This window comes from Penicillium roqueforti (assembly GCF_015533775.1).
Source record: "Penicillium roqueforti strain LCP96 04111 chromosome Unknown scaffold_01, whole genome shotgun sequence".
Lineage (NCBI taxonomy): Eukaryota > Fungi > Ascomycota > Eurotiomycetes > Eurotiales > Aspergillaceae > Penicillium > Penicillium roqueforti.
The window spans coordinates 1,778,651-1,798,499 of NW_024067565.1; the positions used below are offsets into that span (position 1 = coordinate 1,778,651).

Sequence of the window (19,849 nt, forward strand, 5' to 3'; positions counted from 1 at the left end):
AACCCCGTCTCAACAACAGTATCCTATGTATCTCATCATTCTTCCCTCTGGTTCTATAGTCCCCATACATACACCCTTGGTATGTCTATCAATATATTTAAACTTGAAAGTGCAATTTTTGTATAGAATATAGTTGCAGGTCTAGCCAGTCTGTGGCCATTCATTTCGACATGTATACAACCCCACCCCTCGAGGGCCAACCCGCATAATGCACACTTCCGTCCCATAATTCTTGGACTCTCTCCTGGAAAACAAAGTTGAAAAAAAAAATACAAGACATAATATGTACTATATCTAGGATAGTTAGGTATTCGATTTTATAAAGCGCATTCCTAAGAGTAAATTTGCGTTGAATTCCTCACTGTGTCCTCTTCCATAGTAGGGACGAAGTACGAATAAAACAAGGCTAGAGAATCTCACATGTAGCCTTCCAGGGTTGGTCCACTCCTGTCAACGTCAACCCAATGATCGTCGACGGGAACCTCCGCACGTTGTAGCTAAGACTGCACCAACCCTCATTCAGGCTTTAACTGTGGAGCATGACGGTGTATGTCTCTCCCATTACCCAATCCCAGGTATTGAAGCTGCTACAAATTGACGGGACAACCGGCTGAAGACCATTGAATGATGTCTGTACATTAGTACAAAGTACTAATGCGTATTTCAACAGCCCCCTAACCTCTTCCCTTTACCCCTTTTCATCATCCCGAGAGGACCCCGGACCAGACACCGAACAATGCCGCAACCACTAGAGATCGCAGTGGTAGGTTCATCTATCAGTTATTCTCATTGCTATTCTAACAATTTATAGGATCCTGACGTCTACCTCCGACCAAACTATAGCGATGATTGGCATTCGTAAATACTCGCATTTCCCCCATTCAATGTCATCGACGTCTCACACGATATGACATAGGGAGACCACGTCTATCGGTTCCTCAATCTATCATGGCCTAATGGAAAATGGCAGACGGTATGTTTCATCCTACATTTGGCGCACCTGGGAGGTCGACCCGTTACTCATATACTTATTATCTATAGGTATCAAACTCTGAGCGACAGAGAATATCTGTATGCATGTTGCAGCATCTTCCACCAAAGAAATTGCCAACTTATGTCCGATTCTCACCAGGGTTCCGTCCGATGACCTAGCATTCGAGTCCTATGAAGCCGGGTACGTACGACCAACCTTTCTTACACCATGATTATCACTGACACTCTCAGTCACTTGCTCGCGCTCGTATTAGATTCGGAGCGAGAGAACCCGCTTTTCAGAGCGCCTATCGAGAAGGACCCCAAACATATCCTGGATATCGGAACGGGTAAGGGTAACTGGGCTATGTACGTCAAAAGAGAAAAACCCCCTCCCTCGTCGACAAGACTCACACCAATATACCGCTTGTATAGTGATGTTGCCGACATGTTCCCATCTAGTGAGTGCCAATCCCCGAAGCTCAGCAAGACAGTGAGCTAACCCCATCTAGCGACTGTGCGAGGAGTAGACCTCTTCCCACCCCCAATTACATGGATGCCGCCGAACTGCATCCTAGAAGTCGACAACATCCTAGAAGAATGGACCTGGAGAGATCCCCTCGACCTAATCCACATGCGGATCATGACCGGCTCATTCGATCACGCGGGATGGGATCACGTCTACGCAAGCTCCTACAGGTAAATGCCAACACCTAAATATCCATATCCGCAAGCATATGCACTAACACCAGGACTATCGCAGAAATCTACGACCAGGAGGCTGGATCGAACAACTCGAAGGCAGTACATGCATCGACTGCATCGACGACAGCCTGCCGGCAGATAGCATCCTGCGAACCTGGGGCCCGACCATGAACGCGTGCGGCGAGCGCGCCGGACTCGCGATGGATGTTCTCGATGCCATGAGCGACAGAATGGAAAAGGCCGGGTTTGTGGATTTGCAGGAGAAGTCGTACAAGTGGCCGATCGGCCCGTGGGCTCGCGAGCAGAAATATAAAGAGGCCGGCGTTGTTAATTTCCAGCATTGGCTTTCTGGTATGGAGGGGTGGTGTATGTGGCTGCTTACCCATTTCGGTGCGCCGCATCCTTGGTCGAAGGATGAGGTTACGGTTTTTTTGGCGAAGGTTCGTTCGGAACTTAAGAATCCGAAATATCATATTTACCAGAGAGCGTGAGTTTGGTCCTAGCCCTGTGGTGTGGTATTGGGGGGATTGATATGCTGATTTTTGTTTAGACGACGTGTGTGGGCGCGCAAGCCTTTTCCTGGAGAGCTTACGCCTGAGACGACTCCGATCAAAAGCGAGGAAGAGTGAATGATGTGGAATGACAGTTTTCTTAGCGAGTGGATATAATGATAATGTATAGGAAGGGAACTGAATCAAGATCTTTGAAGATGCTTACAATGGATATTTCCAATAGTCTCAAATAGGAGAAAACGCTACTATACAGCACCGGGTGAGGGTCAAGGCGGTTTAAGCCTATGATGCTGATCTTAAAAGCTATAATAGTCGAGGGTGCTCCACAAATATATCTACAAGGCGAAAATCGCAAGTGTAGCAATGTTAATCATGTTTCATTGGACAATGTCGTAAGCTAGCTAATTGCGACAAATGGCTCGTCATTGCGCTTTTCATAACATAAAATCATTGAAACTATTCTAGTTCCAAATTCGCCAACTGCGATGAAAAGTTCCGTCGAAGCCAATCCATGTATGTTTTCCACTTAGAAAGATCGCCTGATGCCTCCGGGCCGGGGAACGCCTTGCTCAGCTCTCGGGTAATCTTTAGAATTCCGAGGGATGCCTCCTGGGCCTTCTCCAACTCTTGCTTGACGGCGTTGTCCTTTGGCTTGAAGGAAAGCACAGTAGTGTAATGCTCCGACAAAGCGTCTAGGTGCCGCTCAGTATCCTCCGGTGCGATCTTAATCAGTTTGGAGGTCATGAGATTGCTGATTGCACGGATGTCCTGCTCGTCATCGAGACCAGCGAGGATGCGGTCAAATAGTTCGGCCGTATGGGTACGGGAGAAGGAGGTGTCGAGCGAGGCATAAAGGGTTTCGTAGGCACTCTGTAAATAATGATGTTAGTGGAATCTAGGGTAAATAGTAAGAGACACTGACCTTTCGCAAATCGAGCCCATCATCCACTTTGTGTTTGAATGGACCCATTTGCACCTCGCGAATGAGCTCTGGCTTGATTTTGGTGTCACCAAGAACAGCCGGAAGAAGCTCATCTAGGTGAGGGAGCAGAAGATCCATCTTGTTATGGATTGCAGAGTTGAGAGTGGTCAACGCAAGCCGGTGGTTGCCCAAATCACTGTCGCTGAGCATGTTGGTCAAAAGGGGCACCATCAACGGTCGCAGCACATCATTGTAAGCATCGCTCGAATCGGCAAGCGTGTAACGGAATGCCGAAATCACCACGCCACGAACAGCCGGGTCGGCATTGGCTAGGTACTCCTATGGGCATGAGATTAGTATTAGAAACGTAGCGCGATGGGCACGACTTACTTGGAAGTGGGGGATGTAAGCAACGGGGTCAAGGAGTGCCAAGCGACCGACACATTCAGCCCCAACAGCGCGGTTGTCTTCCTGTTCGGAGACGACAAGGAGGGCGTGCCACAATTTGTGAGCGGATGGTGCAAGATCCGGACGTACGACCTCTGGATGCTGAAGTAATTCGCGTACCGAATGGAGAAGCAAATAGCTTTGAGCATTTGATTTCTCCAACCCATTCAAAATGATTGGGAGATAAGCTTTGACGCTACCTGCGGCCGCGTTGCCAAGAGCAGTCGCGGCAGCCAAGCGCACGTGATCTGACTGAGATTCAAAATGAGGAATGAAGAGACTTGGAGTCAACGGGCACTCGGGGCCCATTCGCAGGCCGATTTCGCCTAGTATAGCAAGGGCAAGGCATTTTCGGCTAACATCCCGTGCAGTCTTGAGTTCTGTTGAGAAATCTTCCATTGTGACTCCAAGATTCGGTCCACCGTGGACCAGAAGGGTGCCAACAGCTCTTCCGACCACTGACGAGTCCCCTGTAATTCCCACGTCACGGAGAAGATTCTGCATCAAACTAGCACCTGCACCTTCGTCGCCAATGACTTTGACCAGCAGAAGCAACGCCTTGAGAACAGTTCCGATGAGTGGTTTGGTCACAATCGAGCAGATAGCAGAGATCAAACCGCTGGTCACCATTAGTTTTGCATTGCCAGGGACAAGTTTGGCAATAATGATCAACGTGGGTGTAAGTGTGTGGAAATCAGCTGCAGCGAGAAGAGGCAAAGCAGCATTCTCCAGTGCTGTGATTGTCTCAGGGGTGAGGTGAGATCTGATGTTAGAATTCATGGAAAGACTGCGGAGAGTTTCCAAGCACGCGCCTCTCAAGGCACGATCGGATTTGCGCAAGTTCGACCCTAGCTCAAGGGCGACATTGTTGACCCAATCACTAGAAACATCCTGTTTGCGGCTAGCGAGAACGACAACATCATCAATCGCACGGACAGCGGACAAACGAGTTGTCTCATTCTTCACTCGGTCGACCAAAACAGCCAGACCATTAGATCTCCTCTCAGATGAAAGGAACTCTGCACCCCGATCGCCTGAAGTGCGTGCGAGGATGACACCAAACACATGAATTGCTCGTTGCCGGACTTCGAGATCAGCGCTGGTGTCGGTGATTCGAGAGTGGACAACATCATAAAGCTTCTGCAACTGCAAAGTAACATCGGAAGGATTGGCAGATACGCGGGGCGGCGTCATTGCTTTTATAATTTGCTCCACAGCCCCCAAAGCCTCGCTGCTGACTTTGTAGTTGCGGTCGTTGACAGCTCCGATCACTCCAGGCACCAGGGCAATCAGGAATGGCAATAGCGCGTCGGAGAGATGGGTCTCGGCAATCACTGAAATGAGACCCAGCGTTTCGATTTGGAGGGTACCTGCACTGACGGCAGCCCCGGTATGAGCCGCTGTGCTCCCTGAGAGGGATGAGGTCTTGAGGGCATCCGCAATAAGGTCTTCAATTTGTTGGAGATGGTCTGCAAGACCACCATAGCGAACCAACGAAAGGCTTTTGAGGAGAATCATCACAGCTTGTTTGAGAGGAACCGAAGCCTGCTTCCAAGCTTTGACAAGGTTCTGCACAATTAAAGGCACAGAGCGAGCTAGATCAGCCTGAGAACCAGACTTGGGGGACGATGGCACAGCAGGAGAATCCATTGCGGACGAGGTTCCAGCACTCGGCTCGAAGTCAATCATTGACGCATCACTGTCTTGGCGTCTACGCTTGCGAGAATTCTTCGAGCCACCAACGGCCTCCAGGAAGTCGTTGGATGTGACGATCATGGATCCCTCGCCAGTCTTCCGAACAAGCGCCGTCAATGTCGACACCACCTCAAGCTTCACACTCTCTTCTCTCTCTTTGCTAATTTGGGAGATTAGAGCTGGGGCAATCTGCTGAAACAAGGCCGAGGAGTCGGAAGCGCGACCAAGCCCGTAGGCCGAGATGACGGTGTAAAGAAGCTTGGCAGCACACCGGCGTACCTTCCAGCTCATGTCGTCGATATCACTGTAGCCGCCTTCTTCTTCAAAGTCCTCGAATTCGTCGTCGTCTTCCAGGTCAGGCTCTTCTGTGGCATCATCGTCCTCACTGCCATCATCTTGGGTGCCTCCCATCTCCTCATCGTCCTCCACTTCAGCGACGTTTGGATCATATTTTAAAAATCGAAGAGCTGATCGAGTAGTGTTGGTTAGGTACGGTTGCATCTTTTTGTTGCAGGAGCTGATCAACGCCTCGAGCGTGACCAAGGCAGTCTCGCGGAGCTCGTCCGCCTGAGGATCATGTTCATCGTCTGAATAGGATGACATTGTCGCGATGATGAAATCACAGAATATGTAGTTTTTTTGTGAAAATAGGAAAGCGAAATTGCGTGGGCTTTGCGACACACGCGCTGGAGAGGTGTGTGGTGTTGGGGTCACCGTCATGAGCCTAGAGTTGCAGGCAAGCTAGCTGCCCCGCGCTAGTCCCGATATGGCAACAAACTCACGTGCACGACCTCTACTGCAAAAAGTCAAGCAGATCAAGTGATGGTTGGGCACGTTGTTTGGAAGCTAGAAGAGCTTGAAGACCACCTTGCTTTCTTGCTTTAGCCCTTTTCTTGCTGCTCTGGTTGTCACCTGCCTTGGGATCTGTTGAGGCCGGTGTTGAACCTTGCACGTCAACCCTCATAGGAGTTGACCCTCGCGTGGTGACTGTAGCTGCTCTAGACGAAGGTTTTGAGATATGATTTCTCGAATTCCTTTGAGGTAGTACTGTCCGCTGGCAGCAGCGTAGACACTTGTAGACTGTAGCACCTGTAGATGCCGATCCAGAGGCTAAAGGCTTGCTTTTTTTCGGCTTGATCTCAGTAACTTTACTCCACTGGGGCTTTCTAATGCTACCACACGCCCCACAGTGATCTCTCTTCTGCTGGGCATTTAATGACTTAGACTCCTCGTGGAGAAGCCGGGTGTGCACCGCTAGCAGATGAGCCGATGTCGACGAACCGAGGGGGACAGCCGAGACAGCCTGAATGAGAAAGGAAGGATCAATGTGAGACATTGTGTGGCCTTGCCTATTGAGAAATAAAGATTCGTATTGAGAAATCAAGCAATTGTCAGCTCAATAGCAAGGACAATAGAGGCAAACGAAGAACAATGGAGACAAACAGAAGACAATAGCCCGATGTTTGCTATTCAGAGATTTGCCGCGCGGGAGCTTAAAAGCCCCAAGCTCCACCCGCCGCTTCTTCCCATCTACATCTCTCTGCTCTCTACCCTTTCCATCTGCTATCCTTCTTTTCTTGCTTTTCATCTTTCGTTTTCTTTCCTGCAGTCTTCATCGGCTTTCTAGCAAGGGCTTGCATTCAATTTTTCCTTTTCCGACAGCCTCATTCCGGGGATTTTCTTATTTTTCGCGCTATCAAAATCCCACAGCTCAGTCAGATCATCCACGATGCCACCTGTGCGAATTGCCGTGGAAGGCTGTGTAAGTGATATTGCATGACTGCAGATCCCCCATATCATGTGACATATCCACTTCGCAGCTGGTTGCTAATCATTCTGTATAGGGTCATGGTAGCCTCAATGACATTTATGAGACTGTGGATCGCCAAGCCACCGAGAAAGGTTGGGACTCTGTTGACCTTGTTATCATTGGTGGGGATTTCCAGGTGAGTTCCTTGTCATGTCCGATTCCACACTAGCTCAACGTTAACTGGTCAAACCAGGCTCTGCGTAATGCCAATGATGCGACTTGTCTCTCGGTTCCAGACAAGTTCAAGCAAATCGGCGATTTTCATGAGTACTACAGTGGTGGCCGTGTTGCTCCCTATCTGACATTGTTCATCGGTGGCAACCATGAGGCGAGCAATCACCTCGCCGAGCTCTATTACGGCGGTTGGGTGGCCCCCAACATCTACTTCATGGGTGCAGCCAACATCATCCGCTTTGGACCTCTCCGAATCTCGGGGATGTCTGGCATCTGGAAGGGTTACGACTACCGGAAGACCCACTACGAACGATTGCCATACAACAGAGATGACGTTTCTTCCGTCTACCATATCCGGGAGCTGGATGTCCGCAAGTTGCTGCAAGTGCGCACCCAGATCGACATCGGTCTCTCCCATGATTGGCCAAAGGGGGTCGAAAAGCTTGGGGACCATGCAACACTGTTTCGCAAGAAGTCAGGCTTCAAAGCCGATTCTGATTCAGGAAAGCTCGGAAGCATCGCGGCACGCGAAGCTCTCAATCACCTGCGCCCTGCCTATTGGCTTTCAGCTCATCTGCATGTGCGTTACACTGCAAAGGTGTCCCATGATCCACCTCGCGCAAATTCCATTTCTTTGAGTCCCCCCAGTCCTCATCTTGCTGTGGCCGATACCCATGCTGTGGGCGATTCAAATGCTGTGTCCGATACAAATGCTGTGGCCGATACAAATGCCGTTGACGATACAAATCATGCCACTGTGATCCCACGGAGTAATGTCAACACCAACACCCTTGCTGGCCACCAATTGCTTGGTACTGCCACTGGAGACGAACAGTCTCGCATCAAAGCCTGGAACGAATTCGGAGTTAACGCTCGACGAGCTGAGAAGGAGAAGCGAGACCAAGACGATTTTATGCGTATGATCAGAGCGAGAAAGCCGAAACCTCCCCGAAACATTACGTTTGAAGAAACGGTCAAGATTGGGCGCGGTCCCGTTCAGACGTTCGTACGTGGCGCCGATGGAGAAAAAATCGAACCCGCCCCAGCCGACGATGAGAGCATCGAAAACCTCGACAAAGTCAGCCAGGGAAACAGCCCTGTGAATATTTCTTCCGAGGAGGCCGTTGCCAAGCAGGGATCTTCGCTGCTTGCTGAGACCACCGAAGATGTCCAGACAGCCAAGCATGTCAAGACAATGCAGGATGTCAAGACTACTGACGTCGCTGACAATATTGATAAGATCAGCATCTCTACCAGTCCCAGCAGCACCGCGAGCGTTAAATCTTCTCCAGCTCAGAAGGCTCTTCCAAAAGCCGATATCTCTCTCAATTGGGGTGGTGATCCCTCTCCTGATTCCTGGTGGAATGATGATGTGGGTGATCGCGTTCCTGAAGTGGAAGCCGAACTTCCGAGCAGCCTTGCGCAGTCGTTTGTACCCAAAGCTGCCACAAATAACTCAACTTCCGAACGCCTTCCACCTCCCGAGATGATCAAAAATCTTGAGACTCAGTTCCTGACCTTGGATAAGCCACACAATCATGATGCCTTTGTCGAACTGTTGGAGATTGAGCCAATTTCCGAACAGGATGATGCCCCAGTGGAGTCTCCCCTACGACTCAAGTACGACAAGGAGTGGCTGGCCATTACTCGTGCATTTGCCGATGAGCTCGAGTTTGGTGGACACCCCAAGGGCAAGGTCCCTGCCCACAAGGGATTTGAATACTACCAACAGCGTATCGCCGAGGAGGAGAAATGGGTACAGGAGAACGTTGTCAACGCTGGGTTGTTGAACGTTCCCACTGACTTCGTCCTGACTGCCCCCGTCTATGACCCCAATGTTTCGATCAATACCCAAGAGCAGCCGAAGGAGTACACCAACCCACAGACCTCTGCCTTCTGCAATCTGATTGGGATCGAAAACAAGTTTGACATGGCCGAGGAAGAGCGTCAGGCTCGCATGGCGGCCGGCCCACGCCCCGAAGAACCTCGTCAGTACACTGGTCGTGGTGGACGAGGTGGTCGTGGCGGCCGTGGCGGTCGTGGTCGTGGTCGCGGCGGCCGTGGTTCTGGACGCGGTGGTTATGGTAGTCGTGGTGGGCGTGGCAGCACTGATGCCTGGTAATTTGATCGGTGCTTTCGCGTTTCTGTTGGCGGCTTGACGATTTCGAACGGGGGAAGTAGGAATTTTTGAAGTTAGAATATCTTTACCAATTTCTTTTGTTTTACTCTCCCCATGTATGTATGTCTACGAAATTATGAAACCATACAGTGATCACCTAGTTTCGACTTGGATTTCTGCATATTTGTGACACGCCAGAATTTCTCAGTTAGCCTGTGCTCTACTGGCATGTGCTATGTATCCTAGGGCAAAGTTTCCCGCCACTCTCTCCATCCGTTCAGTGTTAAGCCATAAATCTGTCTTCTTTTCACTTGGAAGTGTCTAGATGTATATTTATCAAATGCATATATGCTTTTCGTTGCATTTGACCTTTCCCCAGAGTCTTCGTTCTTCGTGTTTCCGCCTCCGCTGTGTTAAAATATTTTTTTGTTCGAGGCTTTTATTCAAAGATGAAGATAGATGAAGAAGCTGATCAAGTCCGCCAACAACCTAATACTCTCATTGAAATGGTAATCAACAACCACTTCAGCTTCCACCAATTGGTTGTGACCTTGTAAGATTAAAAAAAAAAGATGTGCATCATCCGTGAATCGAACACGGGCCTCGTCGATGGCAACGACGAATTCTACCACTAGACCAATGATGCTGAGGCACCAGACAATTCTGAGAGCTGATTCGTTGGTGATATCTGGTGGTCCCTGTTATCGTCTTTGAGGCATCTCTGAAGTTCTAGATCTTTGAAATCCAACTGGTCATTTTTCCAAAGATACCTACTATTATTTGATATTTGATGGATTGGAATAATGATTTGCGAGAAATGGTAATTATTCGTCACATGGTATCGGAGCAGTTGGCTTCATTCAATCTCCTCGATGCGTGGATGTCCGGTGCTTTCCCATTCCATGGGATCAACCTGTAGACCGGCGATCCTGTCACCCAGCCCAAATTGTGGATTGAAGCCATCTTGACCATCCTGGATCTGAGCGCCAATGCCCCACATCAAGGACTTCTCCGACCAAGCTTCCAAGCTTTCAATCAAGGCGCGCAGATTTCCACGAGCGAGCCCGTCCTCCTCACGACCCTCGACGAAGCGGAGAGTTCGTAGCATGGCAGGGATGTTACCAATGGTTGACTGTCCCTGCATACTTGAACCACGTGGAGCCGAAAAACTGGAAGCCGAGTCGTCAAAAAGAGAAAAGCCAAACCCGATGTCCCGGTTTCCGCGTCTCTCCCGCGCTGCCTCGAGAGCTTTGAGAATGTCGAAGAGTAGAATGATACTCGCCCGGCGCAGGATAGCACTCTCTGGTTCAGTCTCGAGAGTTAGGGTAGCAAGCGCGAGTTCGACGGCGGAAGAAAGAATGACTGGGCCAAGACCGAGGATATTGACGTTGATGGCTGATCCAAGAATGGAAATGGCCGATGCCCGGATGCGAAGGTCATCAGGAGCATCATCTGCGGATGCACCGGCAGCCCATGCAGCAACCACGTTTGTAGCGTACGCCGATTGCTCTGGGGATTCGTCGTCTAAATGAAGTTCTGAGAGGTCAAGCTCGGAAGCAGCGTTGGCTACTCCTGATGAAATGGACCAGCCTTCCGGCATAGCTGGCTCTTTTGCCTTGCGCTGTGCGCGTTCTTGTTCCTGTCTCTCTTTGGCGAGTTTTTCCTTGCGGATTTGCTGTGCATGTTGCTTGTTGCCACGCCGTCCTGCAACGGCAATGATACCCTCTCCAAGAATTTTGGCCGTATCACCGACCAGTGCGTCTCCTAATTCCTGGACTGTTCGCAGCAGACACTCACCAATCCTGAGTCTTTCGTCCAAGGCTCGTTGCTCGCGTCTATCTGCGTACTCTTCAACCAAGGTTTTGATCACGGTACGTGGGTGACGTGATGCTAGTGTACCAACTATCTTAATTGCACCGAGGTATGCGTATTCCTCGTTGGCAGCGGTTTTAGATGTGTCGGTGATGAGGGAGAGAAGGAGTGTGAGGGTCGAGCCCACATCAATAACAGGTGATGAGTTCATGATCAGTTTCGAAATCAGCGATAGGCCCTCCGCCTGCACGGGTGGTAGGTCTGAGTTGAGATTGGCAAGCGCCTGACGATGCGTGTCAAGGTCCTGAACATGAGCTGGTACTGCCTTGATTGTGGTTTCATCGGTAGCGGCAAGGTGAATCTCCAACAACATAGACGAGGTCGTTGCTGCTTTGGAGAGGATAGTGGGTAGAAACGGAATAAGTTGATCGAGGTCCTTTTTCAAAGCTCCAAGGAGGGGTTGGATTTCGGCAGTGGGAGAGAACTCGGCGGATGCAAGAAGTGTGGACATCAAACTAAAGGCTGTCGAAACGGACTCAAAGGAGTCGTTGCTTAACTCATCCCTGTCGTTGTCCTTGGTTTCCACAATATTAGCCAGAGATGACAGGGATACCTTGCTATTTACGCCTCGCATCGCTGTTTCTTGGGCGCTAAATCTATGTAGCTCCCCATCAATAACCTGCTTGATGAGCTCTAAAACTCGGAGCGGGCGTCGAGTGAGTGCTTCTTTGAAGTTCTCAAGCAGCTTCTCTGCAACCTTGGCACTGACAAGCCTCTGTATGATGTTGTCACTCTCATCAACGGGACCTCCGTTCAGTGTCTTGCGAGGGGGTGCGGAACCTTGGGGATGCACCAGCCAGTTTTGACTGACATAGAGGAATATATCCCCCGTCCGTTCCTCACTGCTAGGATCCGAGCCGATGAGACTGACGAAAATATCTGCTCGTCCTTGGAGGGAATCGATCAATCGCACCAGATTTGAATGCTCATTCGTTTTCTCACTCCGCTTCTTCAATGCGACCCCAGCGTCGGAATTTTTCACGTATGTCCACGTCGAGCCTCCATCCCAAAGCAGATTATCAACCAGCTTTTTGAGGGGTTGGGCACCAACAGAGATACCAAAATATGTTTGTAGCAGAGGCAATACCCTTCCATGGAATGAGGTCAGCTCTTCCTCCTGAGAGAAACAAACTAAGCCCCATAGTGGAAGAATAATCGGATAGACGATTCGTTTCACGAGACCGGGGTTTGGATGCTGCAATGTCAGACACCTCAGTCTGCTTATAGCCAGGTCCACTGTGGCGCCATCCACCAAGACATTGGATGCGGGATTTGGTGCCACGGAATTTGGAAAAGAGCCTTCAATATCGGTAAAACGGGTGATCCATCGCCTTGATTTAGCGTCAAGATTCGCGGTAAGTGCATTGAATATAGGCTCTATAAAGATGGAGTGGCCGACAGTACCAGGAGCACCATAAGCCCGTTTCCCCAAAATTCCATTACCGACAACGTAGGATGCAGTTTGCCTCAGATCCGGATCATCGCCGTCTATCAATGCTAGCAGTTGGGGAGCAATTGTCTCAAAATAGACAGTTGGGTCAACATCAGATGGCACAGAAGAAAGGAGTCGTGAGATTTGCATGATCGCCTGCACAGTCAAACGAGGGCCATGTGACTGGTCCTGTGCTTCCTGGCCTAGCGATGGGGAAAACTGCGACGCAATGAACATGATGGTTTGCACTACTCCACCGGGTCGTAGCGGAACTTGCGCGATCTGGCTGGAGATAGTGGACTTGAACCATGGTGCAGTATCTGACTGGAGGAACGCGGACAGCGTAGGTAGCAACACAGTGGTTGGGGTACTGTAGGCTGTTAGTATTACTTAGAAATAGTAAAAGCAAGGGGAACGTACTCATCAATTATTTTGGCCAACGTTTTCTGATACTTAGTCCGGTCGAATGATGCCGTGGTATTTGGATTGAAAGCCAGATCGGCCGTGCCACTGATTATATCACTCAATATACGACCACGAATGATCGGCTGGAGGCTTGGTCTTGGGTCGAAAAGAACGTCAACCAAAACGTCGATTATGCGGCGCAAAAGAGGCTCATCGTGCGGTACACTACTAGCAGATGCTTGAGCCTGCTTCGCAATGACACCAGCTGGTAATACCGATATCACACGCTGCTGCAGGGGGATCCCAACGCCAGATGATAGCGAAGGATATATTCCTTCCAGAGAAACCAGGTCCAGTAATGCATGTAGCATCCGACGACGCTTGGCATCTTCTGCTGGTGAGTCTTCAACCTCCCCGCAGGATTTGAGTGACCCAAATTGGTCCTCAGGTGATACAAATGATTTATGGATACTGGTCAAAATATCCAAAGCCCTATTGATCACCGCTGGTCTCGCGGCATCATCACCCTCCGAATCCCGACTGAGGATCTGCAACAAGGATTTGCCTTGGGTCTTCTTTATTTCCTCTTGAAGATATAGTTAGCGCTCGACCTAGATGTAGCTTGACATCTCAAAGGTCCATACCTCGATCGAGAACTGGGGTCAGAAAGTTCTTAGCAATGCCAAACGCGTCGCGAAGTTGCTGTTCATCTCCCATCATAAATAATTGTAGGATACTATCATGCTGAATTCACGCCAATGAAGGTATTTTCCTCATCGACATTGTCCGGTTCCAAGGTTCGAAAAGTAAATGAAATCACCACGAACAATTGCGGTCTTGGCGTTTGTGGCTGATTATGTCATAGCAGATAAACCCGTGACTGTGGTAATCACGTGATAGTCGCGTCAGTGGCCCGCGCTTGCCCGCATTGGTATCGTCGCGTCAACTGAGATACGTTGTTGTTGTCACCAACTCCGTCTACTTCTATCCACTGCTCATTTCACAATTTCAATTGACAATGTTAGACCGATGTGGACAGTTCTCCAGCTACCCCGGATCTTGCTTGTTCCCACGACATTCATTGGACCCCATTCTCGTTCAAACCTGCCACAGTTCCACCGCGACCGTTTCCTGAGTGTGGAGCCACTCGAGTCTCTTGCCTTACAAGGCACACATATACAGATCAACCCTCTCAGATCTTCATTTTCCTCTGCTGCCTTCAATGGTGAACCGTCACGTATATCTCGCCTTCGGTGACTCATATTGTTTCGGTGCAAAAGATATTGAAGTCAACCCCAAGCCTCTCTCGGTTCAATGTCCACAGCGACACAGTTTCACGGATTGCGCATGCCGGATAATACGATTAGCCGAAACAGACTGTGATGGTCCGATTAAGCGAAAGATATTCGAATCAGCCAGAGCCTTAGGGCACAAAAGACGGTTTACTATGCGTTATCCAAATGGAGAGCGCGTCGGTTTACCAATGCTGGACGCTGCATGCCGGTCACAAACGGATGGTCGCCCTATGCCTCGGATGTCAGTTCAACGAGAAGAGAACGTGGGTGAAGCATGTCGGGTACTTCGGTATCAGATGTTACCTTGAGGAGCAACCACGACAGCGCGACCAGATGGCGATTGAATACGACATTCAAGTCTCGAATATCCTAGGGCGTCAAATTGTTTGGCTCAGATATTTGTTGCCTAGAACACAGCAGTATCCTTACACACAGTCATAGTGTCAGCATATCCAAAGAATCCACTCGCCGGAATCAACATTCCTCTCCCTGAAAATTGCCCAGGCATTTTCACAGTTGAAGTTGTCGCGAGGTCCTTTGGTTATGCTGCCCTATGATTCTTCAATGTTGGCCCTAGGAGCACATAGAAGATTGCGAACTGTTGTCTCGTTCCAGATGGCAATAAATTTCCCCAAACAATTTGGTGTTTTTCGGACTTGTTTGTCTGTACTCTATCGTCAGTTCTGCGATCATCAGCTGTCTGCTCCTGCACATGTTTCCTATTCCAGGATCCCTGGGGGTCTTGCCCCTGCGTTCCACCTTCTTGGGTTCTGTTACTCCTACGCCCCACAGGCGGCTAGGCACCTCGTATCACGGCACCCGCCACTGATTCGACTTCGTCAGAAGATCTCGACCGACCGTGTTAGCCATCTCTTCGCAAAGTAGTTTGTGGATAGATCGATGGGCGCCGATCTCAACAATGACTTCCACCATTGTTCCTTCCCTAGGGAAGAAGGAAGCGATTTTTCTGGATGTTCTTTGTCCGCTTCACAATATGCCCTCCCGCGACACCCTCGCGTCTACCGGGAGAGGAAACAAAAACCTGTCCCAGAGGGTACTGTACCACACACGGGAGACTCGGCTTCATGCTCTTGCGACGGTATCGGTGAAACAATGGCGATTTGACTAAACGTGCGGAGATGGGTGGCCGTCAAGCAGATTTGGTTGAGTTTACTGTGTCTCATCCAAGTTTGGCTTGTCTTTGTGAAATTTGTGTGAGCTCTGGTGAGTTTGAGGGATATGTTCATCGGTGTCGTCTGCTCCCAGACATTCCTCAGCTCCCATTTGCGCCAATCTTTGATGCTCGCCTTGATCTCTCTCGATTGATGACAATTTTTCTGGTCGGAGCAACGTACGGTTTCTATCGTTCGAACGCTTTAACTCATCAGCCCATTTACAGTCGGCATGGGGGATGTCCTTGGTCGGGGTTCTAACCTGTATGCGTCATGCAGTAGGTGTCGTGGGACCTCTCTCGAGTGAGGATCAAAGCTTTGGCTTGTCTACGATGCTTATCTGCTGCCATGCGTCCCGACTAAGGCTCGTCTCTAATGTCTGGTTGTAATGAACTGAAAAGCGACGAATTGGAAATCGGGGGATCTCTATACCGCGAATGAACTATTGTTTGGTCATTGGGACTTGGGCGTTGTGTCAATGATGGTTTTTTCTTTCCATGGGAGCAGAATGTTTGGCCAGGCGATAGCCGGTGGACTGCCGTTTCTACTATCCTTTGGTGGTAGAAGCGGCCACTTTTTTTTTATAAGTACCCCCAAATCCTCTAATTCCAAGGTGATGCTAACTACTTATATTTGCAGATTCTGGTGCTTGGTGGATATGACAGGAAATTAAACAATAAGAATGTTAGCTAACACAATGGACAATGCACGTTGTACACCTGCCCATGGATCCATGTAGATATCAATGACGTCACTACATCATGCCATCCTCACCGCCCCCCAAATAGAAGGCGGTGACATATGTCATGGCAGAAATGTAATACATCATCCCACTCTTTGTCAGCCCCACCTGCCCCGCGCAGAATAGGAAGGAATGTTCCCGTGGCTCCGATATTTTTTTGGCGATAAGAATTTCTTGCTTGGATCCAACTTGCTTTACTATAACTTCCCTCGCATTTCCCTCTTTACACAGATATTTTCTATCCCACTACACATTATTTCTCATTTCTCTTTACACAAATCATATACAATGGTCACCGTCTCCAAAGCCGACAATGATGCCCTTGAGGCACAGTTCGAGTCGCAATTCCAAAAGCCCGGCGATCTTGTGGAGCGTGATGATGACACCGGTGCGATGTCAATTGAATCACTCTGCATGAACTGCCACGAGCAAGGGTTCGTTTCTGATATTCGATTATGTTTTGCACATTGCTAACCTTCCACTTTAATTAGAGTCACGCGCTTGCTCTTGCTTCGAGTCCCTTACTTCAGAGACATTATCCTGGAGAGTTTCGAATGTGAACATTGCCACTTTAAAAACAACTCGATCAAATCCGCCGGCCAGATTCAGGAGCGTGGAACAGTCTACACTTTGAGGGTCGAGAATGAGGAGGATCTTCAGGTATCTATCTCCAGCTATAATTCGTTTTCTCCTGCTCAAGCTAATTGGATATTTAGCGCCAAGTCATCCGGAGTGATGTTTCAGGATTCAAACTTACCACTAAGGAAGGCAAAGAGATTGAAGTTCCCAAGGGAACAGGCCAGCTGACCAATGTGGAAGGCAGTATGTGAAGCCCAATGCAATATAGTTCGATCCCAAGACGCTAACCGTATCTAGTGGTTCAACTCATTCATGAAAATTTGTCAGGAGAGCAAGATCTCCGTAAGGAGCAAGCTCCTGAACTTTACAATGCCCTTGTGCCTGTTATCGCCAGTCTTGAGAAGATCATGAAACGCGAGGACGCTTTCCCCTTCACCATCACGCTAGATGACCTCACTGGAAATTCGTGGATTGCACCTAACGCCAATGATCGTGGCAACAAGTACAAGCGCCATGAATACCCGCGTACCCACGAACAGAACGAGGAGTTGGGAATCTCCGCTGACGAAAACGCTGTCAACAAAGAAGACACAGCTGAAGTGGGCGCCGGCGACCCAGATGATCTCGATATCGTTGATGGCCAGGTCTACAGCATCCCTGCCGAGTGCCCCGGCTGTAATAAGCAAGCCGAGGTGAACATTAAGAAAGTCAACATTCCTTACTTCAAGGAAGTCCTGCTGTTCGGCACGAACTGTGATCACTGCGGCTACAAATCTTCCGCAATTAAGACCGGTGGCGAGGTACCCGAGAAGGGCAGACGTATCACTCTCGAAGTGAAGAACGAGGTTGATCTCTCGCGCGACATTCTCAAGAGTGACAGCGCAGGACTTTACAGTCCCGAACTCGACCTAGACGTTCAGCCAGGAACGCTCGGTGGACGTTTCACCACCGTTGAAGGATTACTAGGTTCGTTCCCCTTATTTGATTATATTGACCCAGCTAACCCTTTATATAGTTGAGATCCGGGATCAGTTAAAGGGTGCCATTTTCGATGTTGACGATTCCGCACACTCCGGAGGTGACAGCATGGTCTCTTCCGATAAGGATAAATGGCAAAGATTCTTCAGTCGTCTCGACCAGGCTATCAACGGCGAGCTCAAATTCACTATTACTTTGCAAGACCCGATGGCCTCGTCTTACGTCCAAGACCTTTGCAGTCCAGCTGCCGACCCTCAGATCACCATTGAGGACTACACCCGCTCTGCCGAAGAGGAAGATGATCTAGGTCTGACACACATGAAGACCGAGGGTTATGAGGAGGCTGAGGCCGAAGCCGCCAAGGCTAAGGCCGATGCCGCCAAGGCCGATGCCACCACGACCGATGCTACTCAGAAAGAGTAGCCGAAGGATTACGATGTAATATCCATTTCATGAAACTCGCGACGATCTGATTCTTTTGGGATTCTTGCATAACGGCGTCTGTGATATGTACTTTTTTGCTGGGGTAATTAGATATTTGGTCATACATAGGGATGAAGTCATAAAAGTTATTCTACTGTCTACTTACTTTATCATGCATTTCTTCCCAGTAAAACTGTTAATAGGAGAGGCCTACCGAGAGAGAGGGTCACTTTGAAGTGTGGATTGAATTGTTGAAGCTAAACTAGAGCTGACATGGTAGAATCTCTCTGTATCTACTGATCATATCTAATTTTGCAATTCATTCTCTAAACGGTGTACAATGCACTAACACGAAACACATTTCTCGAATCTTCTCGCAAGCACCAGGCACTTCATATCCACGAAGCGATTCCAAAGTTCAGATGCCACCACCATAACAGCACCTAAAACGATCATGGTTCCCATCCAAGTCATAGCAAACGATAGAGCATGCTTGCTCGCCTCGATAGTACCAGGATAAGGCGTTCTTGTAACTGCCCACCACAAAAAGTCTCGCACCGGCCATTTAAGAGCGAGATAGACTGTCGGGTGGACTAGATAGAGCGGAAATGAGATCTTGCCCAAGTATTGCAGTGGCCGGGAGTTAAGTGGCCTTTGAAGCAGCGCAGATTTGCTAATTGCATATATCACCAGAACAGCTCCCACGCTCCTCCAGCACCGGGGCATCATCTCAGCATTATCCCACTCGGGAGATCGAGCCACGGCCAGCCATCGGTATTCAGCTGCTAACCGGTCAGCACCGCACATGCAAAGGAAATACATCCCTAGAATGAAAGAGACTGATATTCCAATCCGTTGGAGATAGATTTTCTCTGTGAATTTGTTCCAGGCTTTGGTAATGGGCTCTTGAATCTCGAGAGGTGAAGATGAATACGATAATGCAATCTCTCTGTCTGGTCCGGACTCTGACGCGACGTGTCTCTCCGCAAGAAGAATCCCAGCAACGAAAGCGAAGAGGTCCCAATGTCCCATATAAAACCAATACATCGCCACGCCTACCAATGCCAGATACCGAGGCTGGGGCTTCCAAAACGAGAACGTCAAGATCAACAAGTAGACAGCACACGAGCCACGAAACTCAATTGGCATCGTCCACAGCTGGTAGTTTATAGTCCTCATATCCGGTCGATTGCGATCAAAATTGATATCGACTTGATGGTTGCTGATATCCAGCAGATGCACTATTCTCGAAAGCACATATTGGACGTGAGCCCAAGGCGCCGTCAAGGGCTTTAGCCCGCCTAGCCAGTCATCCGCAGCTTTCCACGGGAACACATTGCAGAAGTACACAAGTTGGCTTAAAAATAGTATGGCGATAGACGGCAGATAAATTCGAAAGATTCGGCGAGTTGCAGCAGAGCATAATCGACGAAAGAATCCGACATTACTCGCCCCAACGTCCTCGCGACATCGCAGAAGCGGAAGAGAGATCGCGTAGCCCGATATAACCATGAACAGGGCTACCATTGACGGGCCATTGAAGAGAAGTCGGAAGGGCGGAAGTTGGATTAGACGATGGTTTTCTTCGGCCGGTT

The 19,849-nt window shown here is 49.4% G+C and overlaps 5 protein-coding genes across 5 annotated transcripts; 3 read left to right on the forward strand and 2 right to left on the reverse strand.

The window, feature by feature from the left end:
- Positions 1–464: 464 nt before the first annotated feature.
- On the forward strand, positions 465–2,306 carry LCP9604111_1112 (class I SAM-dependent methyltransferase; the record flags this gene model as incomplete). The annotated part of the gene is made up of 12 exons (XM_039074849.1): positions 465–470; positions 524–547; positions 671–763; positions 812–858; positions 917–973; positions 1,042–1,071; positions 1,133–1,174; positions 1,225–1,341; positions 1,408–1,433; positions 1,485–1,671; positions 1,736–2,164; positions 2,228–2,306. The coding sequence occupies 12 exons, from the start codon at positions 465–467 to the stop codon at positions 2,304–2,306; spliced, it is 1,137 nt and encodes a 378-aa protein (XP_038933660.1).
- A 339-nt stretch (positions 2,307–2,645) lies between these two features.
- Positions 2,646–5,856, reverse strand: canA (putative cullin binding protein CanA; the record flags this gene model as incomplete). Its single annotated transcript, XM_039074860.1, has 3 exons — positions 2,646–3,059; positions 3,112–3,450; positions 3,502–5,856. 3 exons carry the CDS (start codon positions 5,854–5,856, stop codon positions 2,646–2,648), a joined length of 3,108 nt encoding a protein of 1,035 aa, XP_038933661.1.
- A 1,126-nt stretch (positions 5,857–6,982) lies between these two features.
- Positions 6,983–9,359, forward strand: LCP9604111_1115 (RNA lariat debranching enzyme; the record flags this gene model as incomplete). The annotated part of the gene is made up of 3 exons (XM_039074872.1): positions 6,983–7,015; positions 7,098–7,199; positions 7,257–9,359. 3 exons carry the CDS (start codon positions 6,983–6,985, stop codon positions 9,357–9,359), a joined length of 2,238 nt encoding a protein of 745 aa, XP_038933663.1.
- Positions 9,360–10,212: 853 nt separating this feature from the next.
- Positions 10,213–13,782, reverse strand: LCP9604111_1116 (RTP1/Tango6 family protein; the record flags this gene model as incomplete). The annotated part of the gene is made up of 3 exons (XM_039074883.1): positions 10,213–13,030; positions 13,081–13,651; positions 13,710–13,782. The coding sequence occupies 3 exons, from the start codon at positions 13,780–13,782 to the stop codon at positions 10,213–10,215; spliced, it is 3,462 nt and encodes a 1,153-aa protein (XP_038933664.1).
- Positions 13,783–16,562: 2,780 nt separating this feature from the next.
- zpr1 (zinc finger-containing protein ZPR1) lies at positions 16,563–18,254 on the forward strand (the record flags this gene model as incomplete). The annotated part of the gene is made up of 5 exons (XM_039074894.1): positions 16,563–16,708; positions 16,766–16,934; positions 16,991–17,096; positions 17,151–17,819; positions 17,869–18,254. 5 exons carry the CDS (start codon positions 16,563–16,565, stop codon positions 18,252–18,254), a joined length of 1,476 nt encoding a protein of 491 aa, XP_038933665.1.
- Between the last annotated feature and the right edge of the window lie 1,595 nt (positions 18,255–19,849).